General features: G+C 33.7%; 4 protein-coding genes and 1 long non-coding RNA gene across 8 annotated transcripts; 4 read left to right on the top strand and 1 right to left on the bottom strand.

Annotated features, from left to right (window-relative positions):
- Positions 1-3,249: 3,249 nt before the first annotated feature.
- LOC122603679 lies at positions 3,250-4,098 on the top strand. The gene has a single exon (XM_043776452.1). The coding sequence runs from the start codon at positions 3,391-3,393 to the stop codon at positions 3,943-3,945; it is 555 nt and encodes a 184-aa protein (XP_043632387.1). The 5' UTR covers positions 3,250-3,390; the 3' UTR covers positions 3,946-4,098.
- A 1,170-nt stretch (positions 4,099-5,268) lies between these two features.
- On the top strand, positions 5,269-9,149 carry LOC122605022 (ribulose-1,5 bisphosphate carboxylase/oxygenase large subunit N-methyltransferase, chloroplastic). Its single transcript, XM_043777889.1, has 12 exons — positions 5,269-5,540; positions 5,625-5,792; positions 5,906-6,016; positions 6,126-6,185; positions 6,359-6,466; positions 6,738-6,807; positions 6,930-6,970; positions 7,086-7,166; positions 7,227-7,480; positions 7,774-7,862; positions 8,138-8,286; positions 8,844-9,149. Exons 1-12 carry the CDS (start codon positions 5,430-5,432, stop codon positions 8,988-8,990), a joined length of 1,389 nt encoding a protein of 462 aa, XP_043633824.1. The 5' UTR covers positions 5,269-5,429; the 3' UTR covers positions 8,991-9,149.
- A 1,432-nt stretch (positions 9,150-10,581) lies between these two features.
- LOC122604879 lies at positions 10,582-14,435 on the bottom strand. Its single transcript, XM_043777742.1, has 9 exons — positions 14,376-14,435; positions 13,323-13,393; positions 12,888-13,238; positions 12,419-12,767; positions 12,041-12,334; positions 11,496-11,961; positions 11,268-11,437; positions 10,698-11,170; positions 10,582-10,606 (listed from the first exon to the last, which is right to left on the bottom strand). The coding sequence occupies exons 1-9, from the start codon at positions 14,433-14,435 to the stop codon at positions 10,582-10,584; spliced, it is 2,259 nt and encodes a 752-aa protein (XP_043633677.1).
- Positions 14,436-14,580: 145 nt separating this feature from the next.
- Positions 14,581-17,945, top strand: LOC122603151 (serine/arginine-rich splicing factor RS2Z33-like). Of its 4 annotated transcripts, none has more exons than XM_043775776.1 (7): positions 14,581-14,688; positions 15,845-15,964; positions 16,598-16,637; positions 16,751-16,846; positions 16,922-17,157; positions 17,249-17,347; positions 17,433-17,945. In XM_043775776.1, exons 2-7 carry the CDS (start codon positions 15,858-15,860, stop codon positions 17,803-17,805), a joined length of 951 nt encoding a protein of 316 aa, XP_043631711.1. In that variant the 5' UTR covers positions 14,581-14,688; positions 15,845-15,857; the 3' UTR covers positions 17,806-17,945. The 4 variants fall into 4 exon arrangements, with proteins under 4 accessions (XP_043631711.1, XP_043631713.1, XP_043631712.1 ...); XM_043775778.1 differs by having other exon boundaries at positions 17,261-17,347; XM_043775777.1 differs by having other exon boundaries at positions 14,588-14,688; positions 15,853-15,964.
- Positions 17,946-18,956: 1,011 nt separating this feature from the next.
- Positions 18,957-19,605, top strand: LOC122602649. Its single transcript, XR_006324354.1, has 3 exons — positions 18,957-19,054; positions 19,177-19,328; positions 19,420-19,605. It is a non-coding gene; the product is annotated as an uncharacterized LOC122602649 (long non-coding RNA).
- The last annotated feature ends 3,309 nt before the right edge of the window (positions 19,606-22,914 follow it).

Below are 22,914 nucleotides of genomic sequence, written 5' to 3' on the forward strand. Positions count from 1 at the left end.
TGAGAGCTTTGGAAAGCTAGGATTCTTATTGTTTGAATATATATATTTAGATATATATATATCCTAGGTTTTTTACCTGCACAATATGCAGTTATTTAATTGAATTATCAAAGGTTTTAATATGATATTGATAATTAAATTTTGGTTTAGTTAGCATAATATTAATGTTAAATATCCTTGAATATCTTATCAAAACTTAGATTTGTTAAAAAAATTATATTGAATATAATTTAAAAAAAAACGGATGGAATTAATGTCTCAAATAAATAATTGTAATTATAATGTTTGATTTGATATAATGTTTACCTAATTAATTCAAATCTATCTAAATTTAAATATATATATATATATATATAAAAGTTTGGAGATGACACATAGGATAAATCGTAGTTGGCAATTTTTTAGCATAACTTTAGATTTGAAGAAGGCTTGAAAAGGCTAGGATTTCTACTCTTTTAATATATATATATATATATATATAGGATGACAATCAAATGAGAATCAAAATAAATTGAGAACAAATGAGAACACTTAAAAACTATATTTTTATACATTAAAAGTATATAAAACTAACATAGTGCATAACTAATTATCATTATTTAAGTGTTTAACAACACATTGTTCCGTCAAAATCTAAAAAAATCACGTTTTTTGTTGGATGCATTATTTTGATGAATATGCATCCAAGATGGATGCACAAAACAAAAAACGTGATTTTTTCGATTTTGACGGATCAATTTGTTGTTAAACACTTAAATAATGATAATTAGTTAAGCACTATGTTAGTTTTATGGACTTTTAATGCATCAAAATGATGTTTCTAAATGTTCTCACCGTTCTTATTTTAAAAGTGTTCCCACCGAAGTGTTACCATATATATATATATATATATGGTAACACTTCGGTGGGAACACTTTTCAAATAAGAACGGTGAGAACATTTAGAAACATCATTTTATATATATATATATAAACTCAAATGTATTAACACTACAAATTATGTTGTATTTGTCCATACTTTTAGTTAGTGTGAACAAATTAAAAATTTTGTCATGCTTTTATGTGTGTAAAATTATGAAGAATTAAAAGTGTGTAGAAATTTTTCCACACTAAAAAGTGTGTAACTTTTACTTCTACACACTTTTTAGTGTGGAGAAATTTTTACACGCTTTTAGTTCTATATATTTTTACACACATAAAAGTGTGACAAAATTTTTAATTTGTTCACGTTAACTAAAAGTATGAACAAATGAAACATTTTTTGTAGTGTAATTGAAAAATCTTTGTATTAAAAAAAATCTAAATATATGTCTTATGATTCTTTTCTAGCTAATCGATAATTTAAGGGATGTTTGTCAATAACAAATCCAAGTAGAATTCACAAATGCTTAAATAAATATTAGTTGTCACCAAGTTGTTGCATTTATGGTGTTTCATGGACAGGGCCATATATTTTAACTAGGTTTTAAATATCGGTAGCTTAAAGTTTTGACAGTTACGTAAGCTTGCTTGTTAAGAAACTTATATATCCAAATTAATTTGTTGGTTGAGAGGCACAACGCACACTTTTTTGACTTTCGTATGTTGTCCTTTTCGTTTAATCAGGATGTCATTTTTTGTTTCACATTTTCATGGAATTACTAATTTGAAGTATCATATGTCTTTAAATATCTTTGTTAATTTGTCGGGAAACACGTACACGGATATTGTTTTAACCGGTTCATATAATTACACTTTAAATTAAAGATAAAAAAGAATTCCATTGGTTTAGTGTATCTTTCTATGTACGTACAGATAAAAAAGCACAGGTTTAAAAGCTTGCATATGCATCCAACATTCCAAAAAATCGAAAAACATAATTGTTAAATCTACAAGTATTTTTATTCATTTAATCATGTTGCAAGATAAAAATGAAAAAAAAAAAAAAAAAACCCATCAAATGATCGAACTTGAAAAATGTACGCAGAATAAACTACAAAGATGTTTAACATATTTAATTATTTGTTAAAAGTATAATACGTACATAATAATTTTTTGTCACATACAATCGATGTAACTTGTAAGTAATTGTAGACTTGTAGTTGTGTCCAACTACGGTTAATATAAAGTTTATTTTGTGCAAAATAGAATGCCTTGTATACCCGTTAGTCCCTAGCTATTTGTTGTGACATATATCTAACTTCTAGACTAGCTTATCAAAGTAGTGGTGAATATATTTGAAAGTTCAAAATTGATAGCCCCCTCGCCATAGCTAAAGTCAGGCCGTGTCCGAATACGCTTTATGAAAATAAAAGTCAATGAAATAAAATATCTTTATAAAAAAATCGATTCAAATTTACACGACAAAAGTTGAAACAATGACGGCTGAGAGAAAATGTAAGAGCAACTTTATGATTGTATTTGGAATCGGGGTATGACCTGCATTGAACTTGGGCCTTTACAGATCGGAGTGGAAATATTTGGGCCATTTGTATAGAGCTCAATGGACACGAACAGTAACTAAATAAATATAGTTTTTGTCTTAATGTAAACGAAAATTGAACTACAAAACTAGTTTATAAGTTCTAAACTTCTAACAGTTTAAAAAGCCCAAACCTTTTCTACTCTCTGTTTGCAAAAAGAAGACAATTAACATCAAATTATCAAAAAAAAAAAAAGTAATGTATAATAAGGGTTTGGGCTTATTATAATATTGCATGTTTCAACTTCAAAATTTAACAATAACTTTTCGTGAAAGGTGAATTTCACTTGAAATTTCGTGATGCAATTCAACAGTAGGAGGTCTAGCATACGTTATCTTAATCAAGTATGTGCTAGAGAACTCTCTCGAAGTAGAAATGTCTATTTCAAATAGGCGATGGTGGAAAACCTCTATAAATTCGTTCGAAGACACGACGATTAATAGGACTAAATCATGACCTTTTAGAATTAAACATGGATATATACAAATCAAGCTCTCATACTGGAACTACTTATATCTTAATGATGGCCAAATGGGGATTCAAACCTGAAACGTAAAAGTCACGAAGCTCATTCCAAACTATTCGACAAACATTTATAATTAAACATTAATTGATAGACCAACCTGCTATAATAATTACTTTAACAGATACGGCAAACAAATGATGTCAAATAATATTTTGATTTGAAGATGGGGATAAGTCCTTGATGTACACCATTGTATACACATAAAATCTTTTATGTTGTGTTTTATTTGTTTCGTTTACATTTATATTTGCATTTCGCATTTTGTTTTATTCTTCAAAAATGAAAATGAAAAGCTAAATAAATAGGCGAATAGCAACAACTCCTTATCCACACTTGAAAATCCACCACACAAACAGAAAAAGAAAAAAAAAAAAAAAAGCTTTTCACGCAAACAACAACAACAATGGCATCTTCAATCTCCAACCCTCTTTTCTCAACACCACTCTCTCTTTCCCCACTCCGCCCCCACGCGCCGCCGCACCAATCTCTCACCTTCACCACCAAAGCCACCCCAGAAAGCTCCGAAAACCAACCCACACCCACAACAACATCCGAACCCGAATCCTTCGAAGACCGTCTCTCACAAGTCCGCCTACGTTACAAAAGCGGCACAGGAAAGAAAGCTGACGCACGGAAAAGCAAAAAATCGGGTAAAAAACCCGGTGGGAGTTCCGGGTCCGGGGCAAACTTGTATCTTCCGCCGGTGCCTTTGAAAGAACCGACGTCAGGTGGAGTGAAAGTGGAATTCGGGTTTAGCCCGTATTCGGAAAGGATGAATGGGCGGGTGGCGGCGCTTGGGTTGACGGCGTTGGTGTTGGTGGAACTAGCGACCGGTGAGAGTGTGATCAAATACCATACGGCGTCGATAATATTTATACAAGTGTATTTTGTGGCTGCTCTTACGGCTATCTATTGTAAAGTTGAAAAAGAGAAAGTCAGCATTTGGCCGTCTTCGTAGGTGATATGGATTTGCATGGATTCCGATTGATGGATTTGCTTGCTTGTATTTAAAATATATATTTTTGTGATTTATTTGTAAAGTATTAAAGAGATTCTTAACAATGTGAAAGAAGTAACAAACAATAATGGAACAAGTTTTTATTTTACAGTATCTTATTGAGAGTATTTTCAATCCAATAGAATTACAGTCGCACCATGATCAATGTTTTTACAGTTATATTTTAGAGTGATAGCTAAATGCGGATGCCCTCCATATGGATATAAAAGTTACCAGCTCCACAGGTTTTGAGTTGCATATGAGTAACTACTTGCTTGATGGACACAATTGTTTTTGAAACACTTGGACCGGCTTTTAGTGACTCGTGTGCAACCCAAATTTATGTCTTGCTTGAACTCGCGTAGTCGTGTGCCGTCTATGAAATCCATACCTGCTAAAATACGAGGCAACATGCCAACATTCATGCTTAAAGCAACTATAAAGTGAAACGAAAGCTGGCTACATAATCATGTCTAATGCACTGCGGGTATAAGCATATATAATGGTGTAAGTTTGTAACAAGTAACGCTTTGTCAAGACATGGAACGGAAAGTTCCCGGCTCTCTGACAGGATTGGATTGGATATCAGTATTGTGGTGGTGTTCAAGAAGAAAGCTTTTGTCAATCATGCTTCGCGTGAACCTAACAATATCTAATCAAACAAGTTGACTCGCTGCGACATGTTAACAAGGCGTCATCTATCATCCTTCCGACGAGCCAAGGTCATTTCTCGTTTTCTACCTATCCACACAATGAATTGGGCAAAACATTAGACTCTGCCCGCAAACAGCTAAAGCTCCAACTACTTTCCTAAGAAGTTACTAATAGTTGTTACTAGACAAACTAAGAAGGCATTGCTGATTTCACAATGCCAACATAAAGGTGTTTGAGGTTGTGGAAATGCAAACACATTTTGTTCGTGACCTTGCTTTGACTGGTGATTGAGCTGTTTTGATAAGCTTATTAATTTCTTAGCTTCCCAAGGGCATGATCAGTTCATTTTTTGGTTTTTCTATAAGCTTATTAGCTTAGGCTTATTGACTTATTAAGCCAAATTTCACCAGCCCCAATTTTCTAGCTTATTTGATACTATCCCTTATGCTTATTTAAAGATCTATATATATAAAATTACATTTATTCTTCATTTTGGTTGTTTCTAATGATTTTTTACTGAAAAAAATACTATGACTTCCTCGTTTATTACATTTTAAAACAACAAGTCTTTTTTGTAAACCGACCACAATAAGCTATTACTACATAGTAAGCTAACTTGAGAGGTATTTTCGAGTATTTTGGTGAAAGTCTAATAATAAATACCGTATAAAACTGACAACGATATCTTTGAACGGCAGTTTTATCCAGTATATTGGCTCAAAAAAAACAAGCCATCAAAGGTAGCCTAAATGGCAAAGTAAGTAAGAATTGCTCGCAATCGAGGTCACAGAATGCTAACAACTTTAAGTGTTGGAATTCAACGGCCACTCTTCAGCTTCCCTCTCTCGCAGCGCTGCCTCCTTCTCCTCCGCAGCTTCACCGCCTTAGCTCATGCAGACCAGGTTCCCCAACCCCACAAATCATTTGTGTACACCAACTGTTTGATTAAATTACTCAACCACTTTACTTACTTAAATTTGACCCAGGTCCCAGTAGACACAGAGTGTAGTGAATTCTTGCCGTGGTTAACACATAAATCTGGCACCGAAATCTCGTCTGTCTTGTCAATTGGGAAATCAAATTATGGCAGGTCATTGTTTGCTTGTAAACATATACAACCTGGTGATTGCATATTAAAGGTTCCTTTTAGCATGGTATATTATCTAACTTAATTTTGTTACTACTACTTCAAAATCATAAAATTCGTAATCATGTTTTATGTTCTTACGTATATATGCATATTTATATATATTTTTATGGCCGGCAGCAACTGGCACCGGATAATCTACTTCCATCAATAAGTTCTTTGTTAGCTGATGACATAAATAATGTTGCAAAGCTTGCTTTGTTCATCTTACTACACCAAAAGCTTGGTCCGGTATCAACTTGCTTTTTCATAATTTCATCTCTATACTATGTTGTTATGCTCGGGTATGTATTCTAAGCAAGTGTTTTTTCGTTTAACCTGTATCGATCCCCTCATGCAGGCTTCCGAATGGGCGCCTTACATCAGATGTTTGCCACCTGTTACAGATTTGCATAGCTCGGTATTTTTCTAGTTACACATTCGATAACAATATTTGTCTTTCTCACATTACTTTGTTTGAGAATCTTATTTATTGTATGATATATATCTCTGCTTGAATTTTTTAAGTTGTTTACGTACATTTTTACCTACGGCCCATCTGTTATTTTACTTGAACCACTTTTATTTCTCTAGATATTTTGGAGTGACGAGGAACTAAAGATGATTGAGATATGTTCTCTATATCAAGAAACGCTGAAGCATAAAGCTCAAATTGAAAATGACTTCTCATCCATAAAACACGTATGTTCATGTTTATTTAGTGATTATCAGAATATTGTATTTATATCATCATATGTCTGCCTAGTAAGAAGTAACTGTTGTTTATGTTCAAAACAAGTTCTAGTTATTTGTTGGCAAGACTGCATTTTCATATTTTCTCCTAATTACTAATATGTTGGATTCTTAAGTTGAGAATTGTTGATTCATTTTTTGAGGTCTATCTTCTTGTGCTCATTCACTGGATGCTTCAAACCAAACAATTATTGTTCACAAGCTTATTATTCCAACGCAGGTTCTTGACCGTTTTCCTGAATATTTTGAAGATGTTACATTGCACAAATTTATGCATGCATATAATTTAGGTATATAACATTTTGGCAGTCAATGTATTTTTAAATCATGTAACCAGCAATCATTCATGGTAACTTAATTTAAGCATGCATGCAGACTTTTTTATTTAATAATGTTCTGGTAATTGTTTCAGTTGAATCTCGAGCATGGGTCAGCACAAGAGGCATTTCAATGGTATCCAGATTTGATGATTCTTATTACAGTTTATAACCGTCTGGAATTTATACGAAGGTTTCACTATGAAGTTGTAATGCTTGTAGAAATTCTTAGTGAGTAAACACGTTTTTAGATTCCTTTTGCAGATTTCTTTAACCATGATACATTTTCGGAAACAGATGTCTTAAATGATGACTTCACACAAGTCTCTGAGGTAATCTCTTTATATATGTCTTTAATATTCTTTAACCACTGATTTATTTGGATTCTACAGGTTATTTCCGATGAGAATTATGCTCCTGGTGATGAGGTTCTTATAAGATACGGGAAGTTCTCCAATGCTAGACTTCTGTTGGACTTTGGGTTTATACCTCCTTCCAACAAGTATGATAAGGTTCAATTTGAGGTCAGTGTACCTCAGCATGATCACCTACGTGGAATGAAGTTGGATCTTTTGAGTAGACACTCAACACCAGCCTCAAATGATGTTAACGACTTGAGCTCTGGGGGAAATGCCTTCACAGTGATGTAGGCATCTGCTCATGGATTAATCCACTTGCTGTGATTTTGAATGATGTGAAATCAACTTTAAAACTCAGTTATTTATTCTTCCTTTGAACAATAAGCTCACACATACCCTACATTACACCTTTTCCTACACCTTTGTCCCAAGTGGGGCTTGGACCCACAACCACTTATAGTATCGTATGTAACTACTAGAGTCCTGCCATAGTTTATGGTTTTATGTTAGGATTACGTTGTTCAGCCACTTTGAAGGGAATTTGACTGGATTACAATTTGCTCCTTACTTTTTTATATAGGGAAGTTAAGCCTTCTAGTGGCAAAGGGAGGGGAATCCCACAATCACTCCGTGCGTTTGCTCGTGTTCTATGTTGCACCTCTCCTCAAGGTCCGTAACATACTCATCCAAAATTCACACGGAAATACTAACTAAAAACCACTTTCGTAATTTTGAGAAAATATGTTTTTGACCATTAAGTAAAAGGTTTCTTTATTGATCACACTATATAGTTTTGTTCATTTTCCCCAAATTCCATTCTGTTATCGTCATTGCTAGACTGCTAGTCCAATTCTCATCAAATCACAAACATGTAGATGCCTATGTGCATAAGACTTGGATATGGTATTTGGTTTATCTGATTGGTATGTTGTTGTACTCTTCAGAATTGCAGGACTTAGCTACTAAAGCAACAAAAAATGATGGCCGTTTGGCTCGAGTTCCTTTCAAGAACAGGGCAAAAGAAGTGGAAGCACATCAGCTTTTGCATTTAAAATTCAGTCATATGATTGATAATTATAATGCAGCTCTTGAGGTAATGTCCTATCCTTTGCTTCTGGAGGGGGTTTACTTTAATCCATTACATGGCATTAAATTGTTTTGAGAATTTGTCAGATGTCTTATGCCCTCCAGTGATAGGAATATGGCATTCTGAAAACAATAACATGAATAAGTAGTAATGAAAAAAAAGGCAAATAGATGATTCTAACTTCCAAAACTTACTACAAAGCAAATGCTGCAATTTTATTTGGAGATGTCACATTGAAACTGATTGCAAATTGGTGGGAGCACAAAATTAAGACATTAATGTAGCATAATACGGTGCATACATATTGTTGGTGATGCTGATGCCTGCAATATGGCACCCAAGAAATGCCATGATCCGACTGAATCAATTTTGCAAGTTATGTAGTAGAGGTGGCAATTTCAACCCTTTCATATTAGAATGAGTTAATCTGTGAGATTTTTATTAGTCGCCTGTCAAACTCGCCTATAAAGTTCAAAAAATTGGCTAAAAAGTTAGAAACCGGTAGTTTGGTTTACTTGGTCAGTGATATGTTCCCTTTGCTGACAATTGTTATACTTTTACAGTCTCTAAGTTGCCACAGGTCTCCATTGTCTGGAAAACGTACACAAAGGATGAAGATGGCTCGAGATCTTCTCACTGGGGAGCTTCGGATCCTTGAATCTGCTTCTTCATGGCTGAACAATTACTGTAAAACCTTAAATGACCAGTGACGAGAACATAGAACCTACTTGGTTTCTGAAACAAAGAAGTAAAAAATTGTGAGGCATGTAAATGGTAAAGTTCAATAGGTAGCAAGTGATTAAAGTTTGACTTGTGTATTAAACCATTTACTTTGGTTTTGTTTGTCTAAGCGAAGCATTTCTTTTGGATGTTTCTTTTAAAGGCAAACCTTTACTCTAAAATAAACTGTCTCCAACAAGACTTGCACTAATAAAATACCGATAGGCTTAATTGAGTATGAAATTCTAAAAAGGTAGACCAAACCTTCATTTTGCTCGTGATGTTTTATGACGTTTATCTTATACGGTAACTATTATTTAGAACTTTGAGTTAGCTTATAAATTCATTAGTTTAGTTCTCACCAAACTACCAAAGAATGTTTAATGCTACAATGATTGTTTTGGAATAACTGAAACATTTGGTTGCAAATAAGATGGTGTCAAAAAGATTGGTAGTAATGTTATGTTTTTACTGTCAAATTTACGTTTATAACTTTATTTAAATATCAATTACAAATTTGTTATTCTCATACATTTTAACTGGCAAATTTGTTCTTTCAACCATTCTTTTTTCTTGTATAATAAACCTTGTCTATATCTTTTGCACTACATGATATGGTCGGTGCCACCAAATCAAGTGATTTCCTCTTATTGTAGAGTAATCAAGTAAATATTTAATGTCACTAAATACTTTTAAAGGAAAATGATTAATCCTCTTAATAAAATAGCCTAAAAATCTTTAACTATTGGATGATGACATGTAAAAAAATCAGGAGATGAGATTATGAAAGAAAATTAGTGGATAAAATTTTAGGAGTATTTTTAGACTAATTAATTTTTAAGAGTATTTATCATTTTCCTTATCTTAATTGAAGTTTGAAAGATTGTTGTGAAAGACCTCTAAATAACTTTACATGGAATAGGGATTGAATTTTGACCTCTAGTATTTTAATTTAACATCTCTATTCTCTAATAAACAAATCTCCCCTATTGAATATGGGTCAAGTATCATATTTCCCCCTATTAAGTTTTAAAATAACATATATACCCAGTTAAATAACATAATATCAAATTTAACCAATCTAAGTATTAAAACTATCAAATTTACCCATTTTGTCAAAATATTAAATAAATACAATTGAACATTATTAAATTCCCATCTTGTCCTTCTATTATTTTGAAACAAAATATACTACGATTAACAAGGTTAAAATTGTTCTGACAAAAGAATGACAGCAGCCCACCAATTACTCCAAGTCTTCTATTATACATGAATTTAACCACTCCAACTCTTGCCCTTATATTTGCATGAACAAACACAGAGACGCAAGCATATCCATGAACATACACAATGATGACATTATTATCAAACATGAATTAAACAAATAATAAAGCTTCAACCATATATTTAAAGACAAAAAGTTTCAAACAGATTTAATAAAAAGAAAAAATTAAAACATCACAAATAGAAGACCAGAAGACCAAACCAAGTCTATTGACTACTGGTCATGAGCACTACAACAAAAAAAAAAAAAAAGAAGAAGAAGACTACGATTTTGAGCCCATTATCGCATTGCTTTCATTAATTGTTGTTCTTTGCACGTTTCCTGTAACAACAAAATGCATATTAGCATCACATAAAATTTGAAAGTTTGTTTCTTAGAAAATGAAAATAGAAGGAATGAGAAATTGATACACCTTTTACTCGTCGATGGTTGATATGGATCATACCCATCGCGGGGCCGATTTTTGCATGTCTTATCACGATGAACATATTGGCCACATCGTGCACATCGTTGTCTTCTTTTAGGCTCATTAGATGGTACAATTCTCTTTTTTTTGGTCGTCCAAGTGGACGTTTGATAATTGGTGGATATATCCTTTCCCCTGTCGCTTTGTGCACCCATTGATCCTTTCCCGATAGGAGCAATTTCTAGAGCATAAGCTTCTTTGAATTTCGCAACGATATAATATCGATCAACATAATTATCCCAGTTATTATCTCTTATGCTACCAATAAAAGCTGCTGCATGTATACATGGAAGGCCTTTAACTTGCCAAACTCGACAAGTGCATTTTCGCTCATTTAATACAACCTCCCATCGTTTTCCCTTGAAGTTGACTTCAGCTCGATTATCGCTACTTCTATGAACCTTATATTCACCCAGATTCTACAAGAAAAATAAAAGGCAAACTAGACGATAAACATACAAAAACATATATACACGAAGTGTAAAGTTTATATAACTACTGACCCAATCTAAATACCTTAGAGATGTTGTTGATATAACGTTTAGCCTTGGGAACTAACGTGCCTTTCCACTTTTCCGCAATTTTCCTTTTCTTATAAAATCGTACCATAAACTTGTCTCTAATTGCATCCAAAAGATCAAGGACTGGTTGATAACGCAAGTTACCGATCCAAGAATTGAATGCTTCTGAAACATTATTAGTAATGTAATCACACTTGGATATTGTACCAAACTTGCTTCTGACTCCATATCTTTTTATGGTTCTGATTAAGATATGTAATTGGAGTTTCATGTGCATCAGAGATCTCCTTTAGTAGTTTGTCATGCTCAATGGGACAATAGGTTCTTGCAGCACCCCACAAGTTCGAGGCAAAGAAGTCACCACGAAAGTGTTTCTTGAAATTACTATATAAGTGTCTGATACATTCTCTATGCTCAACATTAGGATAAACTTGCGTGATTGCTACTTCTAATCCCTTTTGCATGTCTGATGAGATAACAAGACCATCTGGCACTCCAATTGCTTTTTTTAGTAACTCAAGAAACCACGTCCATGATTTTGTATTTTCCGACTCAAGCACCCCATAGGCTACTGGAAATATTGAGTTATTACCGTCAACACTCGTGGCAGCAGCTAGTACACCATTGAATTTCCCTTTCAGGTGACAAGCATCAAGAGAAATATAGGGACGACAACCAGCAAGAAATCCCTTAGAACAAGCAGATAATTAAATAAAAAAGCGTAAGAAACGTTTATTCTCACTCTGTGTCAAAATCAATGTCAACAACACTTCCAAGGTTCCTGTTTAGTAGTTCCTCTTTGAAATCATCAATTCGTAAGAAAGAGTCCTCCCACTTGCCGTACATATCAGTGTAAGCTTGTTCTTTCCCTCTAGCAACTCTCATGTATGGTGGTTCAACATTGTAAGTTTTCACAAGCCAGCTTCTAAGCTCCGCAAAAGAGACATCTCCATCAGATCTTAATTTGTCGGTGATTACATCAGCAATCCATCCTTGAGTGGCACACTTGTTACCACCCATCCTGCTTTGTGTACAAGAGTGTGGTTCCACCAAACTCTTTACCTACAAATATATTGAAATAACATTATAACGTTTTATGGACACAAACATATATAATCCACAATCTTAAATAAATTATATTCTCACTTCAAAAGTAACGTTATCTTGCATGACTGAAGCATGAATTCGCCATTTGCACCCCATTTGTTTACACCTTGCAGTGAACCGTCTTGGTTCACTTTTCTCAATGAAGTACTCGAACTCATTTTTTATTGCATGATGGTTCAAAGCTCTCCTGAAACTAATCACATTCGGAAACTTCAAGTTCTCTTTCATTGTTGTATCCTTATTGCTGAGTGAATAAGTTTCGACTTGGTAGTGCACTCTCTCATCTTCATTATCACTACTATGAGGTGTGTGATAACTTTCTTCATTATCAGTACAATGATCCGATTCATTGTTATAGTGTGGTTCATCAGTTTGTCCATCTTCACTACTGCATAAAACGTGCACAATTACGTAACAATTAAGTGATAAGTACATATATATATATATATATACACATATAGATATATATATATATATATACACATATAGAAACATCCATAATGTATACCTTTGTTGTAAATTATGGGTACCACCATTATCACCTATCGTCGCGTAGATGGTTACTTCTTTCTCTTTCTCATACATTGCAAGCATCCCCATGAAATTTTCATGAGAATCAATGTCGATAAAAGATTGCTCCTTTGCATTCTTGTCAACGAACTGAATTGAGAAAACTAGACCACTATCAAATGGATAATGCTTACTGACTTCTTCAATTAATTCGTTCAAGTTGTATGAGCTTGTGTCTATGTATATACATTTTTGAGAGCTGGAACAATATTTTCTCCTTGATGAATTCTTGATCAATCGAAAGAAGCCTCCATATTTTAGTTTTAGCTTGTACTTGGATGTTACTTGTCTATAAACAAAAATTAAATGTCCCTATAGCATTATTACAACTCGACAACAAAAAATGTAGCTCTAAAAATTGGGATAAACATACTCAATTATTGGTGATTCAACCATGTTCTCCCATCTTGGTCTTGAAGAATCATTGTCTATAGCTTGATCCATCTAAACACAATCATACTCGCACTTAGCAAAAGATCGAAACAAGAAAAATAAGATTCTTTCTGTTATGTAAAAATGGTGTCCCAATCAAACGATTTTGCTATAACATAATTAGTATATACTAAAAGTCACATGATATTAAACAAGGCTACAAGCTCTATGGTACAAGTTGTGAGAAAAAAACATGGACTTTTACTGTGATTATTGCCACTTGACAAAAAGAATAAAATGGGTTTGTAATGTCTAAATGAGGGTTATATGTTACCCCTTCAGTACCTAACGCAACTCTCTCTGACTTACATGTAATCATATGTAACTATGTCAGATTTATTATTCAAGAAAAATATGGCAAATAGGTAAATACATACAAATAAGCGAATAACAAATAATGATCACACAAATCAACAACATATATAAAACAAGTTTCATCAAAATTAAAAGAAAAAAATAAAGTTTTCTCACCTTGAAATGTTTGGTAGAAAGAATCAGATGAAAAGTGTTGATGTTGGAAGTTATTTTCACCATATATAGTTTCCCTAATTTCATTGAGAGGTAATCATGGGCTGGGTTTAAGAGAACAAAAGTGGCGGGAGTTTTTACCGTCCTATTTTAAGAGGGTATAATAGTCAATAAGAATTAAATTTATAATTATTCAGATTTTTCATGATTTATTTAATATTAAAAAAGGTTAAATGGGTATATACGATGGATTTAAATGTTTAAATGGACATGTGTGATATTATTATATTTAACTGGGTAAATATGTGATTTTTAAGCGTAACAGGGATAAATATGATAAAATCCCATTGAATATTTATGTCTTTGAAATACCTTATTTGCCCTTGAACTTTTTTTTTTCTTTACGTAACTACCCAAAACTTTTATTTTAATAATTAATACTTTAAGCCCTTATCTTTTAAAAATTTCTACTATCGCAGTTACATCAACCTACACCACTTGACACCGCCACCACCACCAATAGTACCATCACCGACACCATTAGATCGTCTTCCCCACCATCGACGTCGCATTGCAGGGGTACCATGCTCGTTTAAACAATTAAACTATATGAACTTTATGAAGGGAAAGAAAGCCCAGTGAGAAAGCCCATGGGTTTAGTTTGGTGGACTGCTGATATAGTGATATCTATATGACTATATCTGTATATCCATAATCCATATGTTATTTAACCGCTATTACAAAACACATATCGGTCAAGGACAGTGAGACAGTCAAGACCTGGCAAAAACTCAATCAAATCAAATCTAGCGTTTTTACCAGCCGGCCGATCCGTTTAGGTACTTTTATTTGTTCATTCATTTTCTTTAGTAAGTTTTTTTCATATATATATATATATAATATCTTGTCTAATATGCTGTTAACAGCAAATGGTTATATGCTGTTTCACCTCACATTCAGGGAGTGGGCTAAGTTTTTATTTCATCGCCTGGGAAAATTAATGTGAGGGCAGGGCTGATATTTGCAGTATATAATATTTTCCCAAAAAATATATATATATACATATCACACTAAGTTAATTTGATATGTTAAGCTCTCCGGATTTGGGTCTGTATCTGGATCTGTATCTGTTTATTTAATTTATTTTTTTTAATTATGTTCATATTGATTCAGCTAATATTTTTTGTGCTAATTTCTGTGAAATCATATAAATTATTATTATTATTATTATTATTATTATTAATATTATTATTATTATTATTATTATTGTTATTATTATTATTATTATTCATCATTGCCTGTCACGTGAAAGCAATATGTATCATTTGTTTGGATTTATCGACTATTATATTGAATTTATAGGAGAATTTTTACCTGTAATGTGTGGTATTTGTATCATATTTATGAAATTTGTATGAAGTATGAATCTTGAACTTATAAATTATAATGCTGACCTTTAAGTCACAGTGTAGAACAATTAGGCAGCAGTGTTTATAGTGTTCAAGTTTATGTCTGAAACTGACAAGAAATGACTCAATATTGTGCCTTGGTTGTCCGGTGTACGTTAGTTAGAGTGATATGTGAAGCATTTATTTCATTTTTCATATAATTTGTCATACATATATGTATCTAGAAAATTTTAAAAAAAAAAAGATGGCTGGATTCTGTTTTTTGAAGTCAAATGTGTTTTTGTAATGGATGTTCGTCATGAACAGTTAGATGTCAGTGCAAGTAAGTATTCATAAGCATTGTGTGTGCTTACTTTTGGATACATAGGTGTTATGTGTACTTGGTTGTGACGCTTGAGATAATTGGTTACAGTTTTGTGGTGTTTATATCTCTATAACAAAGTTTAATTCCCTAAAAGAATGCTAGTATGAATTTTGATTTGATATTCTTTAATGGTTACACTTTTCTTATATGGATGCAAGTTGATTTGCTTATTTGGATAAATAGAATTAAGTTCATATTATCTAAAGGTATTTGTTGTTCTAGCCTTCTAGGTAATATGCCGCGCTATGATGATCGCCATGGCAGTACCCGTCTCTATGTTGGCCACTTGGCTACGCGTACAAGATCACATGATTTGGAAGACATTTTCAGCAGATACGGAAGGTTTACAATTTAACATTTTTTGTTTAGGCAATTTTTTATATTTGGCTGAAAAGCTAATATATGTGACTGCAATTTTTTTGAATAATCATTCATGTGTTAATAGTCTTGCTGTTTCAGCTATATATCATGTTACTCATGTTAATCGGTTATTGTACCCTCATGGTGCATTAGGTGGAACATATCATTCTTTAACTTTTATAAGTCAGTCAAATATTCATATATTCACTTGTGTTCAGTTTAAAAGTCCTTTTCTATTCGAGGATATAATACATTAATGTGTGCAGAAAGCTCAATCAGTGTTACTGGCATAACTTTTGATATTCAATGATCAACAAAACCTGACTTTTTAAAAATAATATCTCTCTCTTCCCACATGTCAAGAAAAAAATTAACTTGATGATCTTTCTGAAGGTCTATGGTGAGAGGTTGCCTTTGGTGGTTAGAGTCGCTATCCATGCTGATTGTGTAGGAGACTGGCGATTCTTTCTATAATATTTTGCAGTCTTTTTTTTTTTGATGGAACTGGCTACAATCTGAAAGTGGTGTTTAATTCATCTTTGAGGGGCGAAGTAACAACCCTTTGGTACATAATGTAATGATGGCCTTACTATTTCTGGCACCCGTTTAACGCAGAATACGTGATGTGGATATGAAGCGTGACTTTGCCTTTGTGGTATGTTCTTCCTTGCTTAGTTACCTCCCTGTAGGGTATGGTGGATTGGTGGTCTTTGTGTATCATTTTGAAAGATTTTACCGTTGTTTCGTTCTTTCCATATATGCTTATAGGAATTCAGCGACCCTAGAGATGCTGATGATGCAAGATATAGCTTAAATGGGCGTGATGTGGATGGAAGTCGTATTGTGGTGGAATTTGCAAAGGGGGTACTGATCTATTTTAAATTCTCTTTTGTTAATAATGACACATTTAGTAAACATACATCCTTTGACTTGTATTAGGCTCCAAGAGGTGGTGGCGATAGTGGTGACCGTGACCGCAACCGTGGTCCCTCTGGTGGCTCTCGTGATTTTCTGGGCAGAGGTCCTCCTCCAGGAGCAGGTCGTTGCTTTAATTGTGGACTTGACGGACATTGGGCACGAGACTGCAAAGCTGGTGACTGGAAGAACAAATGCTATCGCTGTGGAGAACGCGGTCATATAGAAAGGAATTGTCAGAACAGTCCCAAAAAAGTGACGTAAGCTCTTCCCATGATTTTTTTTAAATAATTATTTTTTATATAATGCTAGCTTGCTAGTTACTAATGAACAATTCTGTTTATTACTAAGAGCTGAAAGCAGGCGTGGAAGAAGTTACTCTCGCACCCCGTCCCCACCTCGTCGTGCAAGTCGACGTAGTCGCAGTATAAGCAGGAGTCGCAGCAACAGGTTACTTTTTGACCTTCTTTGTTTAGTTCTTTATTCTATTGCTTGCGGAGTGTTTTATTTGTGTAATCCTCTATGAACATTTCAGCCGATCAAGGTCACCTGCAAAACGGGATCGGAGTGTTCAACGTGCAGAAAGAAGGTCAAGAAGCCCTAGGAGAAACCGTGCTTCTCCACCACCATCCAGAGGAAGGAAACAAAGCCCATCATCACCTGATGACGACAGAAGCCTGCAAGAGAAAGGTACACCATCACCAAGAGACCATACTGGTAGTCCAAAAGCAAAAAGTAGGAGCCCAATGGACGATGATGTCCGTGAAGGCAGCCACAGTCTTGATAATAGGAGCCCCACTGAGGAAAATGGGCACAGCCGGAGCCCTAGTCCAGTAGCTAGAGATGGGTCTCCTCTTGAAGCTGATGATGTAGCCAATGGTTCACCAGAGCCAAGTGAGTCTGGTTAATGCTGTGTCTCTCTTTTGTGATCAGTGGTATGAGTAATCTGAATCTAAATTTAGGAACACGTCAAAGATAGGAAATACTATGAACCTTAATTTTCTTGTTTTTGAAGTCTGGTGTTAAATAAGAATACTATTGCACTTTATCTGGGTTTTTTTTTTGTGTTCATTTACTTTTGTCATGCTAAATGGTACTTCGTATAAGCCAAGTGCTCATATACCATGTTAACTTTACAAACGCCTAGTGGTAGAAGTTCAACTGGATAAACAAGCTCAACATACTATGTAACCATGTCATGTTTAAAAGAGATTACGTTGCTAATAGATGTTCCAGAACCTTCATGTCGTGGTGATGCAACACCATGGTGGTGTTGCTGCTCAGCTCCAATAGTTTTGAGTTATAAGGCGCCTCTTGTATCTATCTGGGATTTCCTTTCTATAACTCGATAAAAAGGAAAAAAGGGTGTCATCATCATCATCTTTTTTCCATCCAAACAGAATATAATACAGAAATCTTTCTTCTTTTCTTTTCTTTTTCTGCCCAATATAAAAGATCCTCACTTCATTTCTATCTATTATTGCCAAGAAAAATTAGAATCTAATGTACCGCACGTGTGTATTTCATTTATAGACCACTTTTGCAAATCAAATAAAAAATAAATTTTACAGTTGTGAACATGACAATGAAAGGATAAAGATGAGACGATGGAGAATTGGAGATGAGTAAAAGTATGAAGTAGGTTCAAAAATGAAGCTGGTTGGGTATTTACCTCTTGATTATCGCCGCTTGGACCCGCATAGTTTCAAACTGTACCCGCTTTGACGCGTTATCCAAACCCACCCGACCCGTCCATTTTGCCCGGCCTTTAAAAACATAATAACGACTCCTAATTAAAACGATCACGATAACCCCTCCCCCGCGGAATGGTATGATCCATTAACGATATTTACCATCTTTTGCGCAGTTTTGGGAAGAAAGACAGGAACAAAAAAAGCCACAAAAACATATGTAAGAAAGACCACAGTTGTGCTAAACATACCCTTTTCATATCTATTGGGCCCATTGAAGAACTTGCCCCGTCTTATCATGCAAAAAAAATCTCTTGATGCTTCAAGTTCAAGTTCCGAATAAAATGAAAGTGAGTGATGATAGAGGAAACAAGCGGAGAAGAGCACATTAACCAGCAAGTGGTCATTTTATCAATCTTTGACTCAGATCTGACTAAATTGATATGCTGAAGCCTTGTCCCTTGAGGTAAAAGAAGACTCATAGTAAGAATGCTTTTTGAATCATGCTTCACTTGACTGTAAAATTTCATTTAATTGGAAAATATATGAGAATTTGATCTGGGCTAAACTGAATATTGATCAATGCAGAATTCAATTTGCAAATCACTTTATTGTTCAGTGGGAGCTACTTGTAAGTTACTGGAACAACTAACAGTTCTGTCAGTAAGTTGGTAACAGTCTGGTTGTGGTATCAATGGTACAGACTGGTGGGGAGCCCCCAGAAAGTGGACTACCTTAAAGTAAGCGTCTTTGCTGACACGAGTTGCACTTTCAACTGTTTTATTGCACATCATCGCTCTTTAATTAACTTGCATCTAAATTTATGAACAGCCAAGACACTGAAAAAGCATTTAAGGACTAATCAAATCCTGACCAAGATTGATTAACGTCGTTTTCATCTTTTGAGAAGCATCGCCCGTTTCATATCTGTGATGTTGGATTTTTTCAATAAGCGCACAAGCCCCTACACGTTTGTGCTTTAAAATTTTTACGGCCTCTTTCAACAGTTAGAAAAAAGATATGAACAATTAAGACATATGTATGAATAAAATATTTTGTATATTATATGTGGTGCGAAAATATCTCAACACCTTGGCATTCGTCTTTTAAAGACGTGGCTGACCGGCCAACCAACAATGCAAGCTGATCATGAAGCTTTATCTCCAAGGCCCTATACTGATTGATATATTAGTGAACTTGAAAGATTTATTTGAAAAATAGGTTCTGATCAAATGATCATGTTGAACAGATACTTGGCCCTATACTGATTGATATGTTATTTTACTTAATATCCTGATGTAATTCTTGAAGCTAATCACATGAAGATGATATGATGACCCTGCACTGGCGAAAGAATGACACAAAACAAATAGTAAATGTGATATATGTTCAGTGATTTTTATTTGATCAGTGCAGACTTAATAGTGCATTGAATTTTATCTACAAGAATGAAACATATATCTTCTACAATTGTTTTAGTGAAAAGTATATATCATGAACATTTTTCGGCATTGAAACTATTAAATGATGGCAGTGCAGTACTAGTCAACTCTTAGTGTTACCTTACTAATTCTTGCAGGCAACTACATGTGCCTTAAATGCTCGCAGAATGGAAATGCTGCAATTATTATTCGACTTCCAAACATTGAGATGCTCGTAAATTTCTTCGGGTGGTAAAAGTAAGATTTTGCTAAAGTCTGTCGGTATGTTTGTGGATATTATCTGTTTTGCTAGAATAGATCAAGTATGTGGGTAATGCATATGTTTGAGTGGCTGCAGATTGCAATGGCAGATCTAGAGAAAATGTTTATGAGGGCTTTCAATCAAAATATTTAGCATCGGAAATATATAGCTACAGAGTTGGCTATGGAATCCCGAAATATGTTGATGGTCTTGTATTTCTTTGAACATGTACATATAATTTTTTCAAAGAAGAATTGAAAGATAGCATTGTGAGGCATATAATATATGTAATTTAAGTATATGTTGAGTAACACGTTATATTATACAGTATTATAAATCAACTACTGTATTTGACAATTATGGTTTATGAGTGTAGATTTCTATAGACTACTTGTCTTTTTTAGACAACGCTAACACCACCATTATTTAGTCATATACCATCAAATATGTTTTAAAATTGTTATAAACAATAGTTTGAAGTATACTTGATGATGATGATATACGGTTAAAAACTAATAGCGTACGGATCACCTAAACAAATGACATTAATTGAATTGTTAAATTTGTATAACTGTAAAAGGGTGCTACATAGGATAAGGGACACAATAACACATGTTTAAGGTAAGTGTATCACTTTATTTGACGTCAATAGCTTTAAATGGCCATTTACGCAACATTGTTGCGCGCCTATATCTTGTTAAAAGCAAAAGAAACTCTCAATTATTTTGCAACCAAGACTTTTAATTTCCATGTGAATACTTAAATAAGAATAAGTTTTGTGACAAAAATTGTTTCGAAAAAAAACATTGATGCGAAATAAAATTAATTTGGAAAAACAAAAAATTATGTGTTTAAACTACATCTGTTGAAAGATATTGATGCGAGCAAAACATATAAGAGAATGATATGTTCCTAAAAATACACATCTAAAAAATATATTGAAACACACATGTCGCAACGGATATCCAAAATGAAAGTAAATAAAAATCACACTAGTCATCAGGGGTGGATTCATGGAGATGTCTAAGGTGTTTGTAAACCGCATAAGTTTCTCTAGTGTAGTGATACAAAATACAATCATACAAATTTTGTAAAATAATTTAATTTTTATAAAAAAAATACACCGGATAGAAAAATCTATTCAATTTAAATATTGTGTAAACCTCATGGTATTTTTTGGAACTATTATAGATTATTCTTGAATTTCAGAAGGTATAACATACGTTATTTTAAACGGTTCCACGTTACAAAATCATCCTCTGATATAATAAATCCTCAATTTAAATCTCGATGAGATACTCTATACTTGGTGATCTTGGGGGAAACTAATTTCGGGGAAAATTTTTTTTACTTACTAACATATCTCAATTTTTGGACCTCTAATTCAAGATGTCACCATCGACCAAGCAAGACCCTTTCAAGACCAGGACCAACCGAAAAATATTACTTGTATGCATAAACGTCATCGTTATACGTAGTGGTTCATCAAGACATCCCATGGATCCACAAGTCCAAATTCAAGTGGCTAGTATTTCAATTCCTAGATGTAATGACAACTTTTTTTTTTCCCCAAACATTCGGTCGGTATGCGACATCAGGGAAACCTCACAGTATGATGGTGAAGCCTCACAGTACCATGGGTCGTTACAAGTATTCGGAGGAAAAAACCCTAAAACTTGTCATCCTTAAGGATCGAACTCAAAACCTTGGGTAAAAACTATAATGACAACTAATTAGAAAAAAAAAAGAAAAAGTCAATGGAGTGAGACATGAAAAGACCGTTTCAAACGTTGAAATAAACCTAATTGTCCCATACTCCCTTATCATTATCAAGATATTAACATAAAAAAATGATAAAAGTCATAGTTAAAACGAAGTAATGATCATTTAAATTTATTTAATTACTGATTTATTTCGTTTCATCTCAAAGTGTTTGTTATTGTCTTGTTAGAATGCAAACATTCTAAAAACATCGTATTCAATTCCATACGTTAATAGGTACATGCATTGGAACATTTCAAACATTTTTGAATATAGTATTGGATTAATGGATCTTGTAATATAATTAAAAGCACCATTCGAACATCAACATCATCTTTTTAAACATATGTTTTCATTTGTATATGCATGGTTTCATTAATTATAAAGAATTATCCGGATAGTCAATCAAATGAATATGACTTGCGCTTTCACACATGCCAAATGGCTAAAGCACGAACCATGTTTACGTAAGGCACCATGAAAATAGAAGGACTGCTTGATCAAAATTGATAGTTGAAGGACTGAATATGTAATAATGAAAAGTGTCACACTTTTAGGCTTTAACCCATGATTAGGGGGAGGATAAGTAAGCATTTAATAAGAGCTTCATGTCTAAGGTTTGGTGGAAAGTTAGAATGAAACTCATGTATGGACCCCATATATATGGCACAATGAAAATCATGCCCTGGTGTATCATGATGTATGGCGAAAGATAGACATGATAGTACCACATTATACCAATGCTTTTGTGTGAAAGTATGTTTTATTATACAAACATACATCTTCCACTCTAATTTATCCGATAATAACTTGTTATGTATTTAGCATGAATGACTATCATAACATGTTATTAAAAAAAGTTACATAAACAGATATACGAAC

The sequence above is a fragment of the Erigeron canadensis genome, chromosome 6, assembly GCF_010389155.1.
Source record: "Erigeron canadensis isolate Cc75 chromosome 6, C_canadensis_v1, whole genome shotgun sequence".
Taxonomy (NCBI): domain Eukaryota; kingdom Viridiplantae; phylum Streptophyta; class Magnoliopsida; order Asterales; family Asteraceae; genus Erigeron; species Erigeron canadensis.